This window comes from Megascapheus bottae, chromosome 10 (genome assembly GCF_031878675.1).
Source record: "Megascapheus bottae isolate mThoBot1 chromosome 10, mThoBot2.hap1, whole genome shotgun sequence".
Lineage (NCBI taxonomy): Eukaryota > Metazoa > Chordata > Mammalia > Rodentia > Geomyidae > Megascapheus > Megascapheus bottae.
The window spans coordinates 46,259,920-46,284,820 of record NC_143518.1 but is presented as its reverse complement, the minus strand read 5'-3'; the positions used below and the strand labels follow the sequence as shown (position 1 = coordinate 46,284,820).

Below are 24,901 nucleotides of genomic sequence, written 5' to 3'. Positions count from 1 at the left end.
TAGCCCTTGCAGTAATTGCCAATTGATCACTGTTTAAAGCTACAGAAATGGGTATGAATCTCTGTTTCTTAGCTTCTCATACCTATCAACATAGGAACTATAATAGACAATATGATAGATATCGTCAAGACACCAAGGAGGGAGAAACTGAATCTGCTGTGGAACAACAACTGGAGATACTTTCCAGTGAAGCTGTCTATAGGGCAGACTCATGGAAGAGGGTTTGTTGGTGAAGGATCAGAGGGCTGGGGGACAGATCAGCAGTGCCTGGCAAGTCTGCAGATTGAAAGTGTTTCCATGTACTCAGGTATGGAGCGGAGCAGTTGGGGGTTGGGGGAGAGGGGGATAGGATATATCAGAGCGTTCGTGCATGTGATCTGTTACTATGAAGCCACATGAGTACTGTGACAGACATGTCCTGTAGTTATTTGACTAGAGTACTAAAAATTTGTCAAGATTTTTTATGTGCTGGTGGTTAAGAGAGAGGAAGGGTTGAGGCTACAAGTCAAGAACAGAAGTGGGCATGGTAAGGGCCCTGATGTCTCTACCACCAGAAAAGGTACAGTAGGCTACAGGACTGTGCCTCCTAGCTTTGAATCCCAGTAACTTCAGAGGCAGGCAGTGGCATTGCAACCAGCTGTGGGTGGAAGAATCTTATTCAAACCCAACATGATTTTAGACATGAGGGAACTAAGGTGTGGGGGGGGGGAGTGGGGGTGTGGGTGTGGGTGTGGAAAAGGGACTATCTTGATGCCCATGATGGAGTCTGTAGGGAAGGCAGACCACCAATCTTTCCTCTAAACCTTCCCCTCTGAAAAGTCTCCTGTACTGTGAACTTCATATCCCTTCTCAGCCCAGTCCACATCATACAAGACCCATTTTCACTGGCCCTTTGCCTTTCCCTTTACTCACACCGGCCTTACAAGCAAGGGTAGTCTTACAAAATACCTGTAGGGTTCCAGGATCAATCCTTCTCTGAGATATTTTAAATGCCCAACATACACAACTCACTGTGGCATTCTGGGAAGTTCTTTTCACTTTCACTATGACATACTGATAAAACATTGGTCTTATTGCAAGGATTTTTCTCTAAAAAGGACTAAATAAATGTTTGAACACATAGGAGAGCCATTGGCTTGGAATTCAATAAAGGCAATTGTGCTGTTTCTACCAACTGCCTGAGAGAGCTTTAGAAACCCACTGAGTTTTCACCCTTGTCACAAAGCTTTCTTCAAGGCCTTCTTCAAAGTTCCTAAAGAAAACAGAAAGCAGAGAGCTGTAGTATAGATGTTAAACTTTCCCCTGAAGAAAACACTTATTCTTTCTTAAGAGTTCTCCTTCCATTCTTGGAATCATAGTTTGTTCCAACTCTTCTGAGGCCTCAAATAAATTGGAACTGATTGGATTTAGTTTTTGGATGCTCTGGCTGTTATTTTCAGTCACTCTTCTCTCCCAGTGTCCCTCCAGCTCCTTCAGAGCAGATTAAAATATGGACAATTTATAGGCTCTCCAGACAAAAATAATGAGATGGAAACTCAACTGTAGAGCTCACTTTCAGCTAGTTCAATTAAATGAAAATATCACATACTTAAACATTTTATAAGGCGTCACCATGGTTTAGTTCTGCAGTGGAGATTCCTAAAGCCTGTTCTACCTCCTCTCACCAATGGTGGACCAGACTTGAAGGACAGAAAAGTGCTTAGTGGCCAAATGAACATGATTTCTTCACACAAGCATAACACCCCTGGCTTGATTCCAGAACTCATTCATGCCACAGTACATCTGGATTCCTATGATTCCTGTATGTTCCCATATCTTAATTGCCCATAGCTGCATTGCCAGTACAAACAGGATGAGGGTGAGTGCACACCCTTAATGAATACAGCCGGCGACCCTCAGAAAGCTCCGTATTTTGAACCTCCAATGTTCTACAGGAACTAACAGGCTTCCGATGGAAATACTAATATAGGCATCCGGTAACTAAAAATTTATTCTAAGCATGTCTTGCTCTTTGCCATCCTTCTGTTGCAGATAGAGAGAGAGAGAGAGCTGTCATTTGTTAGACTCACTTAGACTCTCCTTTCAGCCTTTGATGGATGCATCTTGAGAAGCAAATATTCTGATTAGTAGAGCATGGACATTCTGTGGTGAGGTGTACTCTAGAATTTTTCACTGGCTATTTTCACACTGGCTATGTTCAGGACGATTCAGCTTTCCTGCTAATGCATCTTAAAGATGTGCCACTGAGCAAACCAAAGTCCTTATCATGGTGACAATGTGTGACTACATCAAGAATCCCTTTCTTGCAGGCATGGCTGCCTCTCCTAGAGATGAGAAGCACACTGTGCAGGTCCTGGAGAAGTGAACGCACACACACTGGAGGATCTCTGGTGTGGATTTAGTTTATATCCACTTGTGTCAATACTGGGCCTTGAATGCATGATGACATCATGCTCATTTTTTACTTTTTTTACTCAAGACAGGTGCTCTACCACTTGAGCCATGCCTGTATTTTCTGCTGGTTTATTGGCAATAAGAGTCTCATGGAATTTCTTTGCCTGAGTTAACTTTGAACCAGAGTTCTCAGATCTCAGCCTCCTGGATGGTTGTGAGCCTCTGGTTGGTGCCCATCTTAAGTGAGCTCTAGACACTTTGTCCCTTACCTGTGAATTCAGGGAAGGAGAAGAGAGGGTTAATGTACTAGACAACAGTCCCTTCTGATTTTATGTACCTGTCTCCTGAAAAATATTTAATAAGTTCACAGGTCTACCATATTATACTTTAAATTCTTCTCAGCATTTGTTCAGTAAGGAATCAAATCCAGTAAATTGAATTATACATCAAGTAGCAGTATATTGTGAATTTTGCGCAACAATAGCCCTACAGCCAAAGTGTAAGATGGCAGTGTCCTAAAATGGTTTGTGTAGGGAAAATACCCCAAACTTATTAAAAATAACAAGTAAAGAAAGAGATGCATTAATAAACTTTAAGTTCTACAACATGACAGATGATATAGTTCTACTCTATCCTATTTGATAATTATGTTCTAAGATGTAAGGGTCTAATTTAAGATTGCGGGAGAGAATAACCATAAAAGATGAAAAGCTTTCATGAAAACATGGAAAGGAAACAGAGGCTGTTTGTTCAGAAAAGACTAGTCAGAGAAGAGCCAGGAACTGCTGGTTCCCTAGAACTGTCCTCCAAGATACTCAGGGGGCTGAGATCTGAGGATTTCAGGTCAAACCAGCCTGGGCAGAAAAGTCTATGAGACTTGCATCTCTAGTTAATCAGCAGAAATTCAAAATGAAGATGTGGCTTAAGTAGTAAAATGCCAGCTTTGAGAAAACAAAATGTGAGAGTGCATTCTGTCTCTGAGTTCAATCTCTAGGACCAGCACAGACAGACATGGAAAGAGAAAGAAAATAAAAAGGAAGGAAGGAAGGAAAAGAAAGTAAGAGATGAAGACATTACACTGGCTGCAAAATGTCCAGGGAAAGGATCACCTTGTGTCGTAGAATGCCTATAAATAAGCAACGTTCAGTCCATGAGAGGGAAGAAATTATATGCAGCTGCACCTACCAAAGGCTGGAGTGGGTCACCTATGTGAGTTCTGAGTTTATATGACTGACAGTTTTCTGAGTGAAAATTGTCTTGTTTCATTATAGATAAAACTGCAATAAAAGTAGTTAACCTTGAGAGCACATCTAATTGGCAGCAGGCACTCCCTTTCTGTGTCTTCATTTCTGCTACCCCGAAGTGCTGCAGAGAAAGTGAATGTCACTTCTTTGCTTTCCTTTTCTGTCCAACTGGATAATCCAGACCATCTATTCCTCTTCGTGTTTGCTCACTTCCAAACCATGAATTTAATACTCTAGTAATAACAGTTCATTTCTCTTGGTTAAGTTGGTAAACAGTTTGCAACTCTAGCAGGGTGTACCCTGCCTCTTATTAACTTAAGCAGAGCAACAAATCAGACAGTGCTCCTAAGCAGTTGCCGTAACCTCCCTCCCCCACACAAAGAAATTAGGCCACAAGGGAGAAGCTTACAAAAGACACATAGGAAAACTCACAGTAGACACAGGGATTGGCCATCAGTTCACCATTGCTACAATTTTATAAAATATCAGGGAAGGATTTTCAGACTAACAAGAAGCCACTACACACACGAAGCATGTCAAAAGTCCACACGAATCATTGCAGTGCTGCAGGGAAAGTAAATTCCTTTCTGGAAAAGGGAATGCCAGAGTTTATTTGTTTGGGTTATTTGTAGGGCTGAGGAAGATGGTCCAACATTGAGTAAGAATGTCAATTTAATTGACATTGTAGTTTAATCTGTTCTTTGCCAATGTTTGATGTAATCCTGGAAAGATTTTATTCCTCCATTTCTCAATCTATAAAAACATGGAAGGAAAATAAAGTGTGGTTCTTATTAAGGGGTTAAGCATGATATCTTCTCTTTTTTTCCTCCCTCCTAAGTTACAGTCACTGAAGGAATCAACATATGTTGCTTTCCTGCTATTGTGCTGTGTGGAGCCATTAGTTGGAAATTCTGCAATAGTTGTAATGACTGTGGGGTCATGGAATATTTTAATGTCATTGGTGGACCAAAAAAGTGACTGTTTTGTCCCCTGGATATCTGTAAATGAAGGCACAGATTGAAGGAAGGTAAGAAAGAGAGGAAAAAGAGAGAAAATGGAACAAAGAAAGGAGAGAGTAAGAAGGAAGAGAGATAAAGGCAAAAAAGAGAATTTATACTCTCTAAAAGATAAAATCATAGCATAGAAAAGCTGTTGCAATAGTTTATTCTGGCTCTGGATATTGTGACACTCATTTGTAACCAACCACAGCACGAAGGACTTAGTGACATAAGATGATTGGGAGTTCGAGGCCTGTCTGCTGTATATACCAAATTTGAGCCTGGGCCAGGCCATAACAAAGAGACCCTGTCTCAAAAAGAAAATAAAACAATCCCTAAGACAGACAAACACATCAATCATGGCCAAATTCCTTGGGAAGGATTTGTCATACTCACTGTCCACCTGCAAAGATATGTGGGCTCGGTTATGTTTGCTTCATGCTTCTTTGTCTCTGAATCTCCCCTAGCTTACTCACTAGGCTGTCATCAGCCTCAGTCAGCAGCCTTTCAGCACCCACAGCTTTTATTCAAAAGCCCCAATGGACCCTACAAAAACCCTGAGCTTGATGGGAAATCTGGAGCAACTGTAGGTGCCATAGCTATCTCCAAGTAGGTGGGAATTTATGGGGAAGATGGAAACCCCGTGTCTGCAGCAGTTCAAGAAAACCAAACACTATGCCCAGCACCACTGTTATTTTACTTTGTTTGCACTGTGTAGGAAGGGGCTCAAACACTCTTGTTGACAGAATGCCTGGTCTCCAATATCAGCACGATGAAGGCCAAGTCACATAAGCTGATGCTGACACAATTAGGGTCCCCACAGCCAGCAGCATGTCAAGGCTGACACCATCTCCCCTCCCTGCTCCGAGACTCCCACTTTAAATTGCAGATGCTTTTGGTACTGGGTTACATTTAATAGGTGGGATGGCCGGAGAGAAAAATCAGAAACCACGGTCGATGTGCTGTTTATTTCTCAGTCATTTTGTGTTAAATTGCTGTGACTTGAATGTTAGCAGTGTTGGGGATGTGGCGGTGAAATAAAATCCATATCCAGTGTGCCAAGACAAATTTCAGAAAAACCCCAAAACACAATTGTCTTGGTTTCTTGCTGGCCGTGTCTGTGTACATACAAATAGTAGCAAATTTATTGCCCTCCAACTATTTGGTGGGTTACTTATCTTGCTGCACTCTGAGGGCTATGTAATGCCCCCCTCAAACTACTTCCCTCAAAGCTGGGGGTGTCAGCAGTGAGGGGTCACTACACTTCTCAAGCATGTCACGAGTCTACGTCCATCACTGCTGAAGGGACTCTAGGGCAGTTGCCACTGCCGAGGAGACGTGGAAGGTCATTCTGTTCATTCCAGGCACACTTGACTTTAGCTAAAGGTTATTTTACTTGCCTTATACTTAATTAAATCCTATTCTGAAGATGAAGAAAATTAAGCCTTATATTTTATTTTCTTCATCTTCAGAATAGGATTTAAAAGATCTTCTTTACAGAGATGAGGGCTAGAACTATCACAGAATGGAAAGGGCCTCTTGGAGTAGGATTCCTTTTATGCTGGAGATGGTCAAATAAACATTTTTTTTTTCCCTATCCCTAGTTACTTCATGATAGGGAGAAGCTGCAAGGGAAGACTGGCCAACACTTGTTTTTCAAACCAGTAAACTTCTGAGCAGAAGTTATTTGAAAACAAAAACAACAACAAAACTACCTGATCGGGCTAGGTGTGGTGGCATACACATGGAATTCTAGTTACTTGGGAAGCAGAGGTTAGGAGGATCACTAAGGTTCTGGGGAAAACAAACCAGAAATGAAACAATTGGAAACCTGATTCAAGTGGCAGAGTGTTTGCTTAGCTAGTATGAAGCCCTGAATTCAACATCAGTACTGAGCATGAGGAAGGAATCCCCTGATATTCACTGGGTAGTTCTGATATTAATAAGCAACTAGGTGTTTATGATGCAAATGAAAATTACCCAACAGTGGGACTCAAAGAAGAAAAATATGACTTTTAGAGAACATCAGATGAATATGATTTAATGGCAGAGCTAGGAGCGAGCTGCAAGGCCCCTAGTTCACATTACCATCAAATCTAGGAAATCCTGCTGCCTTCTTGCTAGTGCCTGAACTCTTCCACTGAGGAAGGAGCTTACCACCTTGGAAGAGAGATGAGGTCATTGATTTATTTTTTTAAAAAACTTACTCTAAGTTACTAGAAATGTCCTTCTGTATTGAGCTCCAATAGGCCTCTGAACTGTTACAGATGGTAACAGCTTTCCAAATGCAAGCTGATAAAGTTTTGAATCTCCCAGGGATTTGATGTGTCTAAGTCCTCTCTTATCCAAGCTCAGCATTACCTGTGCCTTTCGCTGAAGGGAGTAGAAACACCAGAGGAACATTACAATAGTCCATTATAGTCCAGCGAGCCATGCTATGAAACATTCTTCCGTCTGGCTTTTTGTTTTGTTTTGAATGGATTACACCTGATCCAAAACCTTAGCTTCACTTTTGTCTTGCTGGGGTTTTGGTGGCTTTCTTTTCTCTTTTATTCTGTATTCTATTCAACAGTTCTCTTCATCTTGAATACCTAGACTTTCCCCAGAAGTTGGCTGAATACTCAACAAGTCCCTGTCATTGTTCTTTAAGACCACTCATATAAGGGCCCACATGTTGCTCAAGCCTCTCTCACAAGAAGACTAACTTGGATCTGAAATTCAAGTTGATGGTGGCTATCTCAGCCAGGATGCAGTCTTTTCTCAGGCTCCTGAAAACCCTTGTATACCCATGCCTGCGTTTCACTTTGGCCTGTTGACCTTTCTGTGTTTTTGTCAACAGCCACAAGAATACTGAGACCAGTAACAGGTTGCCTTTGGTGGAATCTGGTCAGTGCTGATTCCAAGAAAACGACTGTCACACACTAAAATTCCTTTCTTCTTATCCCTTGGCTCTGCCAGTCTGTTTGTTATCATTAACTCACACTGGTTCACCAGCGAGGTGTCAGCAAGCATCTTGTATCTCAGTGGTTCTCAGGGCAGATGTATGTCACACTACCTGTGTGATTCACTTCTCACAGGTCCCCAGCTGAGGCCAATGCCGGGATTCCAAAACTTTAAGAACCACTGCTTTAACCAACGCACCAGATACCAGTAGATCATAGATCCAAACACTGCAAAGTGAGCACACGTTCTTCCTTTCTTTCCCTGCCAATTTTACAGTGCAGACAACCCAATAGAGCATGCAATCGATACATGACTGACACCTAGTCCTGCCTAGGGGCTGGGGGCTGGGAATCCTGGGGATATTGTTTCCATGGGTGGCACATGTCAAGGTTGTTAAATGACCTTCCTTCCATTTAGGGTTTTGGTTTTGAACATTTTTTATTTAAAAGATGTGTTACCATGAGTGCTGCAGGGGGAGGTGGAATGGCTTCATGGGTGGGGGGTAGGATTGGTAATTATTTGGGAAGATAGAATTGTCTTGCCTTTCTGATGGTCAGCATTTTCTGATGTTCAGTGGGAGGTGAAGGCCAAGCCTGCAAGGGCTTAGGGTGACTAATGCTTTTCCATGCAGCAGGGAGGAACTGGAGTATACAGCTTTTCATTCACCGCCCCAGGACACTCAGCTGCTTCTGTTCATTCTCTGCTCCTCTAATTAAGTGTGTCAGGCAGCAGGAGCACTTTCTCTCCCTGGGGCCCTCAATGAAGGCCCAGTGGCCACTTGGCAGCTTTTCTTCACCATGGGAATGGCGACAGAGAGGAACTCAAGTGGAAATTTGTGCTTGGTCCAGGGCTCTGGCTTTTCCCTCTGCTTCTTCATGCAGTCCTCACAGCATACTTGACTGTGTGTTTACCTCATGGTATAGATGAAGAAAAAACAATCCTTGGGAGGCACAGAACGTCCTTGCTGTCACTTGACTATGCTGTGGCTGATTTCTGTTTAGAACAGAGATGGTTTTAAAGGTCTTTTGTTGCATGCACTGAGATCTGTGTGACATTGTCATGTGACAAGGTTCCATATAGGATTCATAGCCATTTTTCTTCCAAGTGAAAATGATAGAAAAGACTCTTGTTCGAAACTCAATAAAATAGAGCTGTTGAAGAGTCTGGAATATATATATATATATATATATATATATATATATATATATATATACATAAAACTTTTTGCTTGTTTGCATGTCTTTCTTCTGTCTCTCCTCCCCCCTCCATATCTGGTGCGTGCAATTATAGTGTGTATGCATGCATGAGTAAAACGATGGGCTATTCATGATGGTTTTCCTTTGGGTACAAGGATACTCCCAGACTGAAAGAGACCCTGAGAGACATCTAAGGCCCCTGTTACAACTTAGAACGTATAGCCCACCAGCTGCTGGGGTCCCCTGGACACCAGCCAGTAGAGCGACACCTTCTGGAGCCAGGCATTTCTCTTCTTGTGGAGCTACTTCTCCAACCCAAATAAGTGTAAACTCTGCAATAAGATGCACTTGATACTTAGATTATTAGAAGTCCCTATTGAGTTATCCCCACTGAGTACACTGGGTCATTGCCTGCTTTGGGGTGAAACAGCTAGCTGCCAACATGTCCTGCCGTGAAATGTCACAAATTGTTTGTGTACCCCTACTTCTTGAGGATGGCGGTGGTCACAGGGTGCAGGCACCAGGAAAGGCTGGATAAGGTGAGGAACACTCAAGGATAAGAGATAGGATGCAAAGACTTATGGGGAGCTGGGTTAGTACAGAGTTGAGTTTTCAACCCCCTCCCCCAATCTGGTAGACCTTTACTTAGGAAGCATGAATTCAAAGAGAAAATTACTAAGAATTTCAAGATGGTGATCACAGACTATTATAAAATTTAAATATGAGGCTTTGATGAATGTGGGGACTCTTCTTTGCACCTGCTCTACTCATATGACCATTGAGCCAGCCTTGTACTACAAGAGACCTAAAGAACAGCCAGTAAAGTTCTCTGAGATAAAGGGGCCTACAAGCGGAACAGAAAATATATGTGATTCAATTATTTGGAACAGATTCGAATCCACATACAATGTTAAAAAAAGTTATTTATGATTAAGTACTATATTTAGGTTCTCTGTACACCGTTACTTTGGAAATTAGTAAGTAGTTAGTTTTCCCTTCTCCTCATTTCTCCAAATTGGAATCAGTAGGGGTATGGGGCCAGAAATTGAGATGTGGAGGACGCCACTCACTTGCTGACACATGGAATCTCTATGTGTAAGATTTTCCCTGAGAGGAAGGTGCATGGGAAAGCACAGGGCCAGAGCAGAGCTGGCCAGCTGGTTGAGAAAGGTGAAAGGAAAATCGATTTGATTGAACTAAAAAAAGTGGGTTAGAAATCGAGAGGAAGGAGAGGGCCAGCATGCGACTGTGGGTAACTTGGCAAAGGGCAGGCACAAGTACCTGACCACCTGGCAATGGAATAGGAACTGAGATTGGAATTACAGAAAACTTCAGAGAAAACTCCCATTCCAGATGGGAGGGGGGTGGAATGAGTTCTTGGAGGAAGCAGAGGAAAAAGCTCAATCCTTCCAAGACTAAGTGGGTGGATCAGAGCTGTGCAAGCCATCAAACACCTACTCTGCTCCTCTGGTGCCCAGAGCTGAGGGAGTGAGCCTATAGCCCGTCCTGACTGCTTGCGGATGGATCTTCTCAGCTCCTTGCACCATGCCTCCCAAAGCACTTACGGGCGACAGACAGGGCCAGAGCAGTTCACATTTTTCCCCTCCCAATTGAGAAGACATTTGGCAAGTTGTTCAAGTCCATCATTCAGGTGGGGTGGCAGGAGGGGGGTGGGACTTGTGACCCACAGCAGATGACAGCTGGGACTGGTCCTTGAAAATAATAGTTGTTCAGTCAGCAGTTTCTGTTGGGCTTTGTATGTGGTGCTTTCTCCAGGCTTGGTCACTTCATGGAGGTTATGCACCAACTGAGTCAGCAGTCAGGCTGCTGGGCTATGCTGTCACCTTGCATGCTATACTGCTTCTATTTATAAAGAACCTAAGACATCCAAACAGATTTGTTTTTATCAGACAGTTGAAATAATAACCTCCTAAACAGTACTGTAGAGACATAGTACTGTTTGGCCATGTAGAGGAATCGAGCAGAACAATGACTTAACTATCAAGTCACTCTTGTAAATATTTGCACATGCCCCTTCAGAGCTCAAAAGCCTGTGACAGGATCATTGGACCATTTGCTTAGAAGAAGAAGAAACAAAATTGACCCAGTGCCCTAAGGCAGCTGTAAAAAGGAAGAGTGTATGGGCAGAAAAACAAGAGAGGCAAAAGAAAATTGTTCATGGTTTAATAAACACCACAGAGAATAAAAATAAATCTCAAGAGCATTTATTTACAAACTTGATGGAAGGATACAACTGAGGCAGGTGAGTGTGAAAGAGGGGTGTTTGTGGAAGCAGCACATACGATGGGAATTCCATTTGAGGAAAAGGGCGTGTGTGAATGAGTTGTGTGCTGTTATTAACGACAGGAAACACACTAAAGCAGCCCTGCTTTTCCTGGGAGCCCCCCCCCCACCCGCCACCAAAGGATATTTGAAGCTTCTACTGCCTAATGAGGAAGATAAGTAAAGATGAATGTAGCCACTTGGCCTGTGGAAAGTTCTGGCTAAAAAAGGACCACAAGCCAGAGAACCTGGATCTAGCTCTGCCCAGCCCACTGTGTCTGGGCACCTGGCCTGATTTTAGCTACACAAGGTTAGGGTGGGACCAGCTCTCCTAATCATATAGTCAAAAAGAATAAAAGATGCATCCTCTCAAACTGCTGTGCTAAGGGACTTCGTAAACCTTCCTGCTGGTACCAATGTTTTAAGGCCTGGCAGCTTCTCGCCGACGTTTCCCAGAGTTCAGAGGTAGTGGGCATCATGGGGTTATCACTGGATGGGCATGAATGCATGAATGCTTTTCTTTTTCTCCAGTGGGTTGAGGAGGGGGCTTGTTGTTTATTGGTTGGTTTCTGAGACTTAATCACCATCTACAAAGCCATCCACTAGCATAGTTGTTTTATGAAATGAGCCTTGGGCAGAGCATGAGTTGGAATTCACAGCTTTTTATGAGCCTGGATTTGGAGTCTCAAGTCTATGAGAAAGGGATGGAAGAAGTCTACACAAAGGGAAAAAAAATGCAGAGCTCTTCAGATGAAGAAATGTCCATAAGATCCTGGCTGCCTCCTCCCCCTCTTCCTACTCCTCATTTTTTTTTTCCTTAGTGTAATTGTCAGGCCATGAGTTTCCTAAGAAATCATGAAAGATATTTATGTTTAGTTTAAGAACAATGAGAAAGCTTGTTTATTTAATAAGTTGGCATTGCCCATAGTCAGATACCTGAATCTTTCAAGACTCCCATTGATGACCAACTATGCAAACAGTATATATTTGGCAAACTCCTTGTGTGTAGAGTCCAGTCCTAAATATGTGTGTGTGTGTGTGTGTGTGTGTGTGTGTGTGTGTGTGTGTGTTGATGGCTGGGTGGGGGATCAGGGAGAATTAGAAAGTAGTCTCAAGATGCTTAAAATTTCACAGGAGAGAACACAATAAAGAAACAGAGCATGGGAACAATGAAAACATTTGTAGAGAAACAAACAACTGTGAAAGATTATGTGTAATGAAGCTACATAATGGGACAAAAGGTAGAAAGCGATGGAGCCACCAGATTAGATGGAACTCTGTGGAATGGGGAAGGTAAATTTGCAAGAGATGTGGAAAAAGATTGTACAAGCATATTTGTAACAGAAGGTCTGTCCAGGATTGGCTCACAATAAGTGGATATTAGATATAAAAGCAGGGGTATAGGACTAATCTGTTTTTGTCTTGGGTTGGACTTTGGATATCCCTCACTTGAATATTCAAAGGTAATTGTGGATTGCTAGAAAATAATTGCAAAAATCTAAGCAGCCGATGAACTCAAAGTTGTCTTCAACTCTGTCTTAGATATCATTAGGAACTGAAGGAATTTGTATTGACTCTTTATTGGTTAGAATCCCCTCCCCCACTGGTAGACATTACCTCGAATAACACATGTGTAGCCAAGTGCCCTGGCTTTGCCTATAATCCTAGCTATTCAAGATGTTGAGATATATGGATCAAGGTTCAAAGCCAACCTGGGAAGGAAAATCCATGATTCTTATTTTCTATTAACCAGCAAAAAGCTGGATATGGAGTTGTGGCTCAAGTGGTAGAGCTTAAGCCTTGAGCAAAAGGTAAGGGGTGGTGCCCAAGTCTTGATTACAAGTTCCAGTACTTGCATGAAGGGGGAAGAGAGAGAGTTAGAGAGAAAGAGAGAGAGAGAGAGAGAGAGAGAGAGAGAGAGAGAGAGAGAGAGAGAGAGAGAGAGAGAGAGAGAGAGAGACCGAAGGGTTTAACACTGCATCTAATGTAGCCAGTTTATTCAAAATTTCCTAATTCTAATTTGGTCATATGTATTGTGTATGAAAAACCCAATTTACTGAAGCCAAAAAAGATACAAAAAGTGCCCAAATAAAAGTAGAATATTTAGATACTGAACTTTCGGGGGTTGGGGGGAATACATGGCTAACTGCTTGTCATTAGTTGCTATTTTCTTGGCACATTTGATTAAAGTGTATGCAAGCATGACAGCTTTCTCCAGGCATCAACTGTCATGAACTTGTTCCAATTTCTAACCATCTAGGATTTTCTACCCACTCTGTCAACCTTCAAAAGACAGGGCTGTTTGCCCTCAAATGTAGTTACAAGTGGTGTGTTAATCTCTGTTAATCTGCTATTTCTGTAACCAGATGCACATGTTTGTGTTAGCTCATTTTTTTTCCTCTGGTTAAATTGTTAATAGTATTAAATTGACCACTGGAAAGGAAATTATTCTGTAGATATTTCTCTTCTGGGTTTTCAGGGCGATCTCCTACTGACTTTTTATTTTATTTGATAGAGTATGTTGTGGATTTTTATCCTTTTCAACCATTTCCCTGACCTTTTTCAGATGCCATTCCGCCTACTTTCTACAGACCCTACTTCAGAATTGTCCGTTTTGATGTCTCAACAATGGAGAAAAACGCTTCCAATTTGGTGAAGGCGGAGTTCAGAGTTTTTCGTTTGCAGAATCCCAAAGCCAGAGTGCCTGAGCAACGCATCGAACTGTATCAGGTAACTTCGGCTGGGGTTATTCTGAAAGGTCATTGATTTGAGGTCTTCAGGTAGACAACCTTATGGTGTCATAGATGTTCTTAGCTGATATAAATGGTCGCATACATCCGTGGTGATATCTCAGGAAGGGAGAACTCAGCAAAATATTGAAGCTGTTTGTAGAATATACAGTGCTTCCCTAGCATGCATGAAGACCCAGGTTCGATTCCTCAGTACCACATACATAGAAAAAAGCCAGAAATGGTGCTGTGGCTCAAGTGGTAGAGCTCTAGCCTTGACAAAGCCCAAGGACAGTGCCCAGGCCCTGAGTTCAAGGCCCAGGACTGGTAAAATAAATAAATAAATAAAATGGTCAAAAGATCAAAGGCGATGACATCTCATATGCAGATGAGATAAGTTGCAAAAATACAAAATAGTGGCTAAATGCTAAGTCATTTATAGTCATGCATTCATTTATTTATTTAATTTATGTAAAACTTTATATTATTCTGTCTTCTGAGTTGAGGGTAAAAGAGTGAATTTTTGTTTCTGGAGCCAAATAAGTAAACAATAATTTTGAAAAATGGATCAACCACTCCTTTATAGGCATTCTGTGTGTCACATCTGGGAAAGACTCTGAAATGGATATCCTAAGTCATTTTGGTGCAGGTTTAATGTCAGTGGCCTAGCCCTGCTTTCTCAGAGATCCAAGTATCTTAAGACTAAAAGGTGAGGGCCTTATCATTGCAGGAAACAAGACATTGGTGGAATTAATAAAAAGTGACTCCTCGGGCCGGGAGTTTGGCCTAGTGGTTAAAGTGCTTGCCTAGCATGCATGAAGACCCCGGTTCAATTCCTCGGTACCACATACATAGAAAAAAGCCGGAAGTGGTGCTGAGGCTCAAGTGGTAGAGCTCTGGCCTTGAGAAAGCCCAAGGACAGTGCTCAGGCCCTGAGCTCAAGCCCAGGACTGGCAAAAAAAAAAAAAAGTGACTCCTCTTTCACCCCCCCTCTCTACTTCTCTCTCTCCCACTCCCTCCCTCCCTCCTTCTTTTCCTCCCTCCCTTCCCTCTTCACCCTCCCCCCCCATATTACACACAGTTCAGCTTTCATTTCTTCTATTGCCCAAGGGGATGTAAAATAAAAAGAGGTCAGCCAAAAATGCTGTCTGTTAAATTAGACTTGCAAAAAGTGTGCTACTGGATTAAAAAAATGAAGAAGTTATACTGTGCTCTGATTGAAAATAATTTTGCAACATACGGTCCCTTTCATACTGACCCCAGCCTGGTGTATTGGTAGAGTCATACCTATCACAGCAACCAGTAATCGTGTCACAAAAACATCTATGAGCTATGAGAAACACTTGGTTTGCAAAGGATGTTGATATCTGTGGGTTTTTTCCCCCCAAATGATCAAGTAGCACACTTGCCTCCTAAGGAAATTGGGTTGTTTTCCTTCACATTAAATTGTGATATTACCCAGAGTCTATTAATGTGAGCAGAGGAGCCTTCAAAAATAGTATAAAGTTGCTATAGTTAAAGAAAGAGTAATGATCATGTAATCATAATTAATGCTAGCTGATAACTGCTGCTGAAAAATACAGTGCCTACTGTGTACCAGGAACTGTGGTCAGTGCTGTCTTTACCTATATGAATTGTTGCTTAATCTTTACTATGCAGTGGCTGCTACTTTTACCTTATTTTACAAATGAGTACACTGGGGCCTTGTAAAATTCAATAACTTACCAAGACCACGCAGCTAGGGAAGAGCAGAGCCAACACTCCAAGCCAGGCAGTAAGCTCCTCCACCTTCCCTACGCTCTACCCCAGGAGTGTTCTTGGCTACTTTGCCAATGAGTTGGATCTATGTAGGTTCAAATTTTTGCTTTAGCCCCTTCTCAGAGTCTGAGGGCCTCCACGTAACTGAAGTGATTTGCACATCAGTAGAATGCAGATAGAAGCACCTTCTTAGCACAGATATTATAAGGCATAAAGTAGTGCCTGCACACTCCTTGCCCAGAATCTGCCCCCTCAGTGGTTACCTTGTTATCCTTTCACTTTCCGAGGCATTGAACTTGAACTCTTGTAAGAACGAGGCTATTCAATTTACAAGTTGGCTCAAAATCTATGATCATAAAAGCTCTCCCTTGGCCCTACTGTCCCAGGGTCTGGGGTCTTGGTTACTCTTCCAGGAGTTTATTATGGGGCCTCCTGAAGGCATTTCCACCCTCTGTGTGGAGATCTCAGTTTCTGGCCAGCATCTCAAAGGAGAAACTGTGCAGACACTCAGCCCTCAGTTTGCTTTCTGTCTTTTACTTCCTAGCTTTCCACCCTAAAACTCATGGCTTGGCTGAACCCAAATTTTGTCCTGTAAAGTGGAGATGACAGTTTTGCTCAGTTAGTTTTCCTCCATAAAACACATATGTAAAGTTCCTCTAAGAATACACATAATTCAAATGTGGCATGTTGGTTGCAGAAGGAGTGTGGGTGGCTGGCAGGATTTTTCTTGTCATCAGGAATGAGCTTTGTACTTCCCCTCAAGTGATTCCATGGCTGCACGTAGAGGTGTCCATTATGTCTTGTTAGAAGAGGCCTGATCCCTTTCCTGTTGGCAGGGGAGCAGAGTCCAGTTGTGGGCCACAGCCATCATCTCATTGCTCTATTTGCTTTTCCCAGTCTTCCATGAAGAAGGGTGGCAGGTTAGGCCCCTCCCACCATAGTGCCTTCTCTTTTGGAAGAATCAGTGCAGTGATTTACCCCAATAGGAATATCTGTACTTCCCCTGACCCATCACCATTCTGCCATATTCTACCACAGATGTGATGGTTTATATCCTGGAAGGGTTTTTAGTAAAATCTCATTCTCGTGTTGCCAATTTTCCATATGGGCTTCTTCCATAACCTTCACGAGGGTAAAATCTGTTCCCTGGTTTCTGGGGGAGAGTGCATGTTTTTTTGGAGGGGTGGGAAGGAGAATATGTGTTGTTTTTATATAACTGATACTCAGACACTGTTCTAAAACTGAGTTCAGAGGAGAGTTCTTAGGTGACAAAACCTGAATCTTCAAAACGTGGTATTGATTTGTTTTGGAAAATTGCCAAAGTGCTAATCAAGTGTTCAGATAAATCAAGCTGAAATTCTCAGTTTCATTAGCTATAGATCTGAAATGGGCCACTTCCTACCTCTTTGCTCTTCTTCCCATGCTCAGGCAGTTCTTATTCCTTCCCTAGGCTATGGTGTGGCCACCTATGGGTCTCTCTGTTTCCTTCAGATGCTTATATCACAGAAGACAGAGCAGCCCCTTGTAAAATATTGATCAGATCAAAATGCCCTGCTCATCTACTATGCAAATAGAGCACCAGAACTGGTTCCTGCCCTCTAGGTTTAACTTTGTATCATTCACCAGCTTCTCTTCTTCTCTTCCCTTCTCCCTTCTTCAGCCTCTACCCTCCATTCTCATGAAATCAATGGCTTTATATATTTTTAAGTAGCTGGAAGACAAGACTTTCAATATTCTTATCACAAACAATTGATAAATGAATATACCCTTTGGATTACTACACAATGAACACAACATGAAAACATCACATTGTAGCTAATCGATAGACATTCTTTAAAATAACATAAGACTTTAAAAAGTCTGTCTTCGGGCCGGTAGTTTGGCCTAGTGGTTGAGTACTTGCCTAGCATGCACGAAGACCCGGGTTCGATTCCTTGGTACCACATACATAGAAAAAAGCCAGAAGTGATGCTGAGGCTCAAGTGGTAGAGTTCTAGCCTTGAGAAAGTCCAAGGACAGGGCTCAGGCCCTGAGCTCAAGGCCAGGACTGGCAAAAAAAAAAAAGTCCGTCTTCGAAGCTCTACAGTAACCTCTTATCTCAAAGGCTCAGAGGCCATCCTTACTGTGAGTGATGAACTTATCTCTAACCTGCATCTTGAGCTCAGGGCTCACATTCTACCACATGAGCCACAGCACTTCTTCCAGCCTTTTCTGAAGTTTATTGGAGATACGAGTTTCACAGACTTTCCTTGTCAGGATGGCTTTAAACCATGATCCTTAGATCTCAGCCTTCTGAGTAGCTAGTATTACAGGCACGCACTACCTGTGCCCAGCTGAACCCCTCTTCTTACTCAGAGGAGTCCTTCATCCCTTAGACCTGCAGGAATGATGAAGTTACTTGTTTATGCACATATGCAGTCAGCACAAAGGCTCATCTGTAAAGAACGAAGCAGAGATGGAGTAACAATAGAGAATTATAAGGTATCAGAGAGGAAAGCCTTGGGGCTGTGTGTGTGTGTGTGTGTGTGTGTGTGTGTGTGTGTGTGTGTGTGTTGAAGGAATATCTGCTGTCATTTCCATAAAGGTCATAAAAGTTCTCTGCATTCCCTACTCTGTCTTTACTCATGAATGTGTGTTATACAGGGGCTTATCCATGTGAATGTCTTTGGACTGTAAGGAGAAAGAGTTAACACAGGAGCACAGTAATGTAGCTAGCTGAGACTGCATTTTCCCTTGCTGCTTTCTTCTGAAGCTCATGTGTGTTCCATGGGAGCTGACTGCACAGGCTTTTAGAAGTACCTACTACTTAGGACCTCTCAGAAACAAGCAATTACATGATCTGCCATGGCAATTACAGGACACAATGATGGCAGATGATAGATAAATATGGGGATCTGCTGAGCCACCTTGGGATAACCAAGCAGTGTGTTGATGTGTTAGGCACCCCCCAAAGTGATCCATTGTGATCAAGGAAGTGAGAGCTGAGCAAGAAAGAGAGAAAGCTACCTACAGCTGTGCCTTTGCAGGGGAAAAAGGTTACCTTACCTAGTTCTGAGTTTCTAGAAAGACCCACTTTTTACTGACAGTTCTCTTGCTTTTTCTCCCTGGTTTACATTCTCATGATAAAATGAATAGGAAGGGTAGCATGCAGTATAAAAAAATGCCGTCACTGAAGATTTGGAAGGCTGGTGCTGATGGCTCATGCCTGTAATAGTAATTTGGGAGGCTGAGAACAGAAGGATTGCAACTGGATACCCATCCAGACAAAAAAAAAGTTTGTAAGATCTTTTAGGGTGCACTCTTGTCATCCTGAGCTCCGCTGGAGGCTGAAATTGTGAGGATTGCACTTTCAAGTGAGCTTGGGCAGAAGTCTGTGAGATTCCATTTCCACAGAATAAAGTACGAATGGCAACAGAAGAAGCTAGGATGGTGGCACACACTGGCGATTCTAGCTACAAATGGGGAGCCTAAAATAGGCAGATTATGGTCCAAACACATGCCCAGGCAGGAAACAAGAGCCTTACTTAAAAATAACCAGCAAAAAGCATAGCTGGAGTATGATTCAGCAGTAGAGTACCTGCCTAGTGAGAGGCAGTGCTAGGATGCCAGTAACCCTAGCAAGCAATTGCTGTATGTGTTCAGATCCACAGTTTAGACAGGGCAAGAGGACATGGAAGAGAAAAGGGACCTGTGTACTTGCTCTTCTTTCTGATGAGTCAGCACCTCCCTGCCGGCACAGCTCTATCACTTATGCTGTGCTGAGTGTCCTCTATCATCAGTTTCCTCACATATTAATGGTTATCCTCTCACCCTCTGGGTTCTCTGTGGAACTTTATCCTCACTGGACTAGCGTAAATGCCCTGTCCCTGCCTCCTCATTTGTGCCTTCTAATCTTTGTTGAGACATTGCTATCTCCCGACTGTACAAGGAACTCATGGAAAAACAGGAACCATCTCACTAGGTCCACAGGTGGTACTTCCTATCTGTTGGACTAAACTGGAGGGGATGCAGTATAAAATGCATGGAAATATACATAAAACAAGACTCAGAAGCACGCTGCAGTATTAGCAGTTACATGGTGAAGGTATGAAATAATCTCTACTTCTAGTTAGCAGAAATTTGTTTTGGCATGGAGAGCAAAAGGCTTGTCTATAGTCCATGAAAGCTTTCTGAAGGGCGAATGTTGGAGTGGTGTGTCGAGGAAGGAGTTGTTGTTCTCAAGGAGAACCACAGAATACTTCAGGAGCAGTTATGTGTGTGTGTGTGTGTGTGTTTGTATGTGTGTGTGTGTATGTGTGTGTGTGTGCTCATTCGAGTGACTGAAAAGAGGAGTGATGGCAGCATTTCAACCCAGAGAGACAAATTCCTCTGAGATTAAATCAATGAATATGAATATGTATTCCTGATGCCTGTGTATCTGCTAGCTCCAATAAAGCTAGACTACAAGGGTTTGTGATGAGTTTAAGGTTTTTTGTCCCTCTGTCTTTTGGGAGGAAATGGACAGTTACCCCATTCCATAGTCATCCTTAAAGCCCTTGTGTACATGGGGCCAGGTTCCTAGCATAACCAAGAACCATACAAGGCATGCAGAAAAAGCAATCTAACTTTACAGGGAAAGTGAGCATTTCATTGAAAAGCTATACTTCCAGGTTTAAACGTGAAGAACAGAGAAGGTCCCTTGTCCTTTAATTTCAGGACTGTTTTGTTTTTAGTGTAGAAACAGGAAAGGGGGCTGGGAGTTTGGCCTAGTGATAGAGTGCTTGCTTTGCATGCATGAAGACCCAGGTTTGATTCCTCAGTACCACATACATAGAAAGAGCCAGAAGTTCAAGTGGTAGAGCTGTAGCCTTGACAAAAGCCCAAGCATAGTGCTTAGGCCCTGAGCTCAAGCCCTAGGAATGGCAAAACAACAACAACAACAACAAAAACAAAAACAACAACAATAAAAGGGAGAATGGGGTGGAAAAACCTGGGAGAGAGCGAGGGAAGGGGTCTCATGGTCCAAAGTGAATACACATTTTACCTTCTTTATATAACTGTAATCCCTCTGTACATGGCCTTCATGATAACAAGTTTTACAAGGCCAAAAGAGAGGGAGAGAAGGAAGAAAGGCCTTTTGATGTGTTTATTAAAGTCAAAAGTTTAGAGTCAGATGATGGTAGATGCCAAACTTCTCAGGAGGCTGAGATCCAGAAGGTGAAGATTTGAAGCCAGCCCAAGCAGAAATATCCATGAGATTCCATTTCCAAATAATCAGTAAATACTCAGACTGGAGATGTGCTAGAGTGCTAGAATGAGTGAGTGAGCAAACTGGATGAGCACAAGACCCTGAGTTTGAACCCTAGTACCAGCAAAGGAAGACTAGGATTTGGAGTAGTTAGGGAATTTGTTGTAGAGATACTATCTAGCTTAGGTTTCCCAAGATAGAAGGTGAATCTAGGATGACAGGTTATGTGTTATATCCTAAACCAAGGAATTCCCAATCTACTACAAATCTCTAGAAAATGGTTTTTTTGGCCAAGTAAGAAGTGTAATTATAACATTAGTTCACCATGGTTGAATAGCAAACACTGATTGCAGCTGGGCTTCCTTATGACATTCAATGCATCCAACCAATGTGCAAGGTAGTCTTGAAAATGGTGGTTCCAGTAAGGAGCCTCTAACTGTATTCTAGGATACTTAGCACAGTCCCATGGATACTTAGATTACCCTGGAGACCACTGAGGAAGGGGAAATGGTTGGCAGTGGGCCTAGGTGAATAGGACTCCTGACTTCTCAGCTGAATGAATCCATCACACTTGCCACAATACCAGTAGGAGAAACAGCCAACCAGGAAGGAAGCCATTGAAGATCTAGAGCCTGGTTTAGGATGGGTGATGTTTAATATCGTCACTGACTAGAGGAAGCCGATGGATGTTCAGTTTCTGGTACCATGTGGTAGAAAGACTAACTTATATATGCGTATTTGGTTATTTGAAATTGGATAGGGAAGGGGGAAAACAAGATGAGGGGTGGGGGTGGAGGGAGGGAAATGGGGACCAAGACATGAGAAAGGGTATTAATGTAAGTGAAGTAATTCACCTTCTATCTGGTGAATACAATGTAACCCTTCTATTAATTACAATAAAATTATATGAAAAAAAAGACTTATATGTTGAAGAATAAGATTCAGAGGCGGCAATTTGTATGTGTGGGGGAGGACCTGGATCAAAAAATAGAATTCAAAATTAACGAAGACATGTAAATCATTTGCATTTGTGTTCACAGAGTGGTTTTTATCAGCGTATACTATATTCATAGTGTCAAAAGTGTTTCTTTAGCTAGCAGTTTCTGTATCATGTGAGAAGATGTCAGAAATGCAAATTCTGGGGTTGTTCCAACTTCTCACAGTGAACCAGAAACTCTGGAGACTGGGCCCAGCAAGCTGTGTTAGGAACCTTCAAAATGTCTCTGAAGCAAGCTGAACTTAGAGAACAAGCTTTCCTCCCTCCTCACCTTTCTTTATTTCTTCCTATTCATTCCGCATCATTCCAGAAAAGAATGGCAATGGAAAATCAGAATTAAAGACACTGTGCAAAAAAACCAAAGATTTTATTTTACAAAAAAGAAAAATATTGCTACAACTCAATGGTGTGATGTAACGCCGGGGACAAATACATGAGAAGGAGTATCAATGTGTGCGAAATAATGCACCTCTACCTGGCGAATATAACTGTAACCCCTTTATACATTAAAAAAAAAGTAGTGAGCAGCCGAGTGTGGTGGTACACACATGCCATCCCAGTTATGGGAGAGGCTGAGGGCAGGAGACCATGTCCAAGCCAGCCTGGGCCCAAAGAGCTCATGAAACCTCATCTCAGTAAAAGAAGTTGGGTGTAGTGGCATACTCCTGTCATCCTACCCATAATACAAAGGAGGATTATGGTCCAGGCAGGGGATTGGGCAAAGATGGGCTGGAGGCAGGATTCAGTACTAGAGCCTGCCTAGCAAAGGTGTAGCCCTCTGTTCAAACCCCAAGTCTGTAAAGAAAAACATGTAGTGACCAGAACAAAGGAGGCAAAGCTCTTCCTAGCATGCTCATTCTCCCTATTCTGGTAAACCTGATGTGGAATTTTTAGAGGAAGTAATTTTGAGAAGGGAGAGGCTTGACAAGGATACTGGAGTACTGTGGAGGTTTCCTGAAGGGAGGTGCTTAAAGTAAACCGCATCTTGTGGTGGGGACTGCCAGGGATAGGAAAGGATTTCACCAGTGACACAACACGATGTTGGAAAACCTCCCTCCCTGAGTCCTGCCTCTTCTAGCAGGGCTTTGGTGGTGAGAAATCGCACGTCAGCCTTGTCTTTTTGCTCTAGAAGGTAGAACATGAGGCCATGATGTCTACCTCACAGAGAAAACAAAAATGTTTATTTGAAAAGCTAAAAAGATTATACAAACGTGTGACAAAGATAACTATTATTAGCAGGGATGGCTTGATGGAAATTTTAAGTGTAAGATAAAGAAGAATCTGAACAAAATGGATTGGCCAAAAGTGACCTAAGTGAACTTTTTTTGTAACGTCATGAGTTCATTTGTCACAAGCAGTCTTTGAACAAAGAGATAGAAGAGAATGAGTTGGCTGGACTGGAGCAGATAGCCTTGGAAATGGCTTCTCACTGCCAATGCTTTGAGATACTAAAAGGAATAACTTGGGGTTATGTTCAGAAATGAGCTAGCAGAGGGGCGTTCACATCACCACTTGCTCATGGTGCTGTTTAAGTCACTACAAACATGAAAAACATTGGAAGACATTTAAACATTAAATGCACCAAGTACAAGTTAGACATCAGTATCCTAGATAGTCTTGTAATTCTAGCTAATTCAAGAAGATGAGATCCAGTCGATCATAGTTCCAGGCCATCCTGGGCAGTAAAGTTCAAGAGAGCACATCTTTAAAAAACAGAACTGGCAGGATGGCTCAAGTGGTAGACCACCTCATGAGGAAGTAAGCCAAGAGAGTGAGAGACCCTAAATTTAAACCCCAGTACTACTAAAAACAAACAAACAAAAAACAAAAAATGGAAGGGAAAAACCCACAAATATAAAAACAACAAAAGAATACTATGAAGTGTATTTCAAATCAAGATAGACCAACACTTGTTAGCCTGGATTTTTTTCCCCATCTACCTCCTTATTATAAAATTCTCTTTTCATTAGAAGTCTTATTAAATTGGTCCCTTGATTCTCTGACATTGCCATTCCTATCTGAAGGTGGAAAGTGACATGGAACTCCCGTGCTTTCTTCCACTGCTGCTCTGTCTTATAGGAGTATAAAACATGTTTCCCCCCACCCCCTTGGGGTTAAGCCAAATCCTGAGTTGATTTACAGCATTATTGCTTTTAAACCTAAGATTTTTCTCTGGCTATAGCTTTCTGCAGGTAGACTGTACTTCTTTTTTCATAATCCCCGAAGTACTGGGTAAAATGAATCAGCTTTACTTCTATCTTCTCCCTGGCTGGCTGTGTTCCAGTGAGGGAAATGAATGAATCCTCTTTTGCAGGGGTTTTGTAGGTCAGCAAGAAGCTTAATGCTTTGCTGGGGCATGATGTGTTACATTATAACGCATCTATTGGTGCCAGGTAATGAAGGAAGAGGGCATTGCGTATCTCTTTGGGGTGGATCAGCCACAGATAGTTTATTGTCACTTTTTGTTTTTTCAGGCCCCAATCTTGGGGCTAGAACTGTGGACCTGGATGCTGTCCCTGAGTTTCGGTATACAAGGCTAGCCACAGAGCCACTTCCAGCTTTTGGGGGGATTAATAGGAGATAAGAGTCTCACAGGGTTTTTTTCTGCCCTGACTGGCTTCGAACTATGATCCTCAGATCTCAGCTTCCTGTAGCTAGGATTACAGGCCTGAGTTACCTGATCCCAGTGACTATTGCTTTTAGAGCATTAGAAACCCTGTTTTGTAATTCAGCCAGGAGCTATCGTTCCTCAACTAAAGAAAGAAAAAAATAAGTTAAAGTAGAGGTTCTTAAAAACATGAGAAATGAATCTATGGGAACACAGGTACACAAATGGAGATTTATGTATGTGTATAGGTGGCACTATACACATACTCAAAGTCCTTAGGCTTTCTAGGCAGGCTCTGTACCTTCTGATTTGTTACTTCGCTTTTATTTTATTTGGAAGGTATGTTCTCACTTTTGGTTAGGACTGGCATCAAACTGCAGTCTTCCTTACCTGAGCCTCATTCATACCTGAGACTACTATGAATGTGAACCACTCTATGCCTGGCTTATTTGTTGAGGTTATGCTAACTAACGTAATGTCTGGACTGACCTCAAACTGTGACCTTAGGGAAGGTCACTGCAATT

The 24,901-nt window shown here is 42.3% G+C and overlaps 1 protein-coding gene across 3 annotated transcripts in view; it reads left to right on the top strand.

Annotated features, from left to right (window-relative positions):
* The window catches only part of Tgfb2 (transforming growth factor beta 2), a 76,052-nt gene that overhangs the window by 34,846 nt on the left and 16,305 nt on the right, over positions 1-24,901 (top strand). For all 3 annotated transcript variants that reach the window (XM_090341179.1, XM_090341180.1, XM_090341181.1), the window contains one exon: positions 13,625-13,788. In XM_090341179.1, coding sequence (XP_090197305.1) covers positions 13,625-13,788 — 164 coding nt within the window. The remainder of the gene's footprint in view (positions 1-13,624; positions 13,789-24,901) is intronic.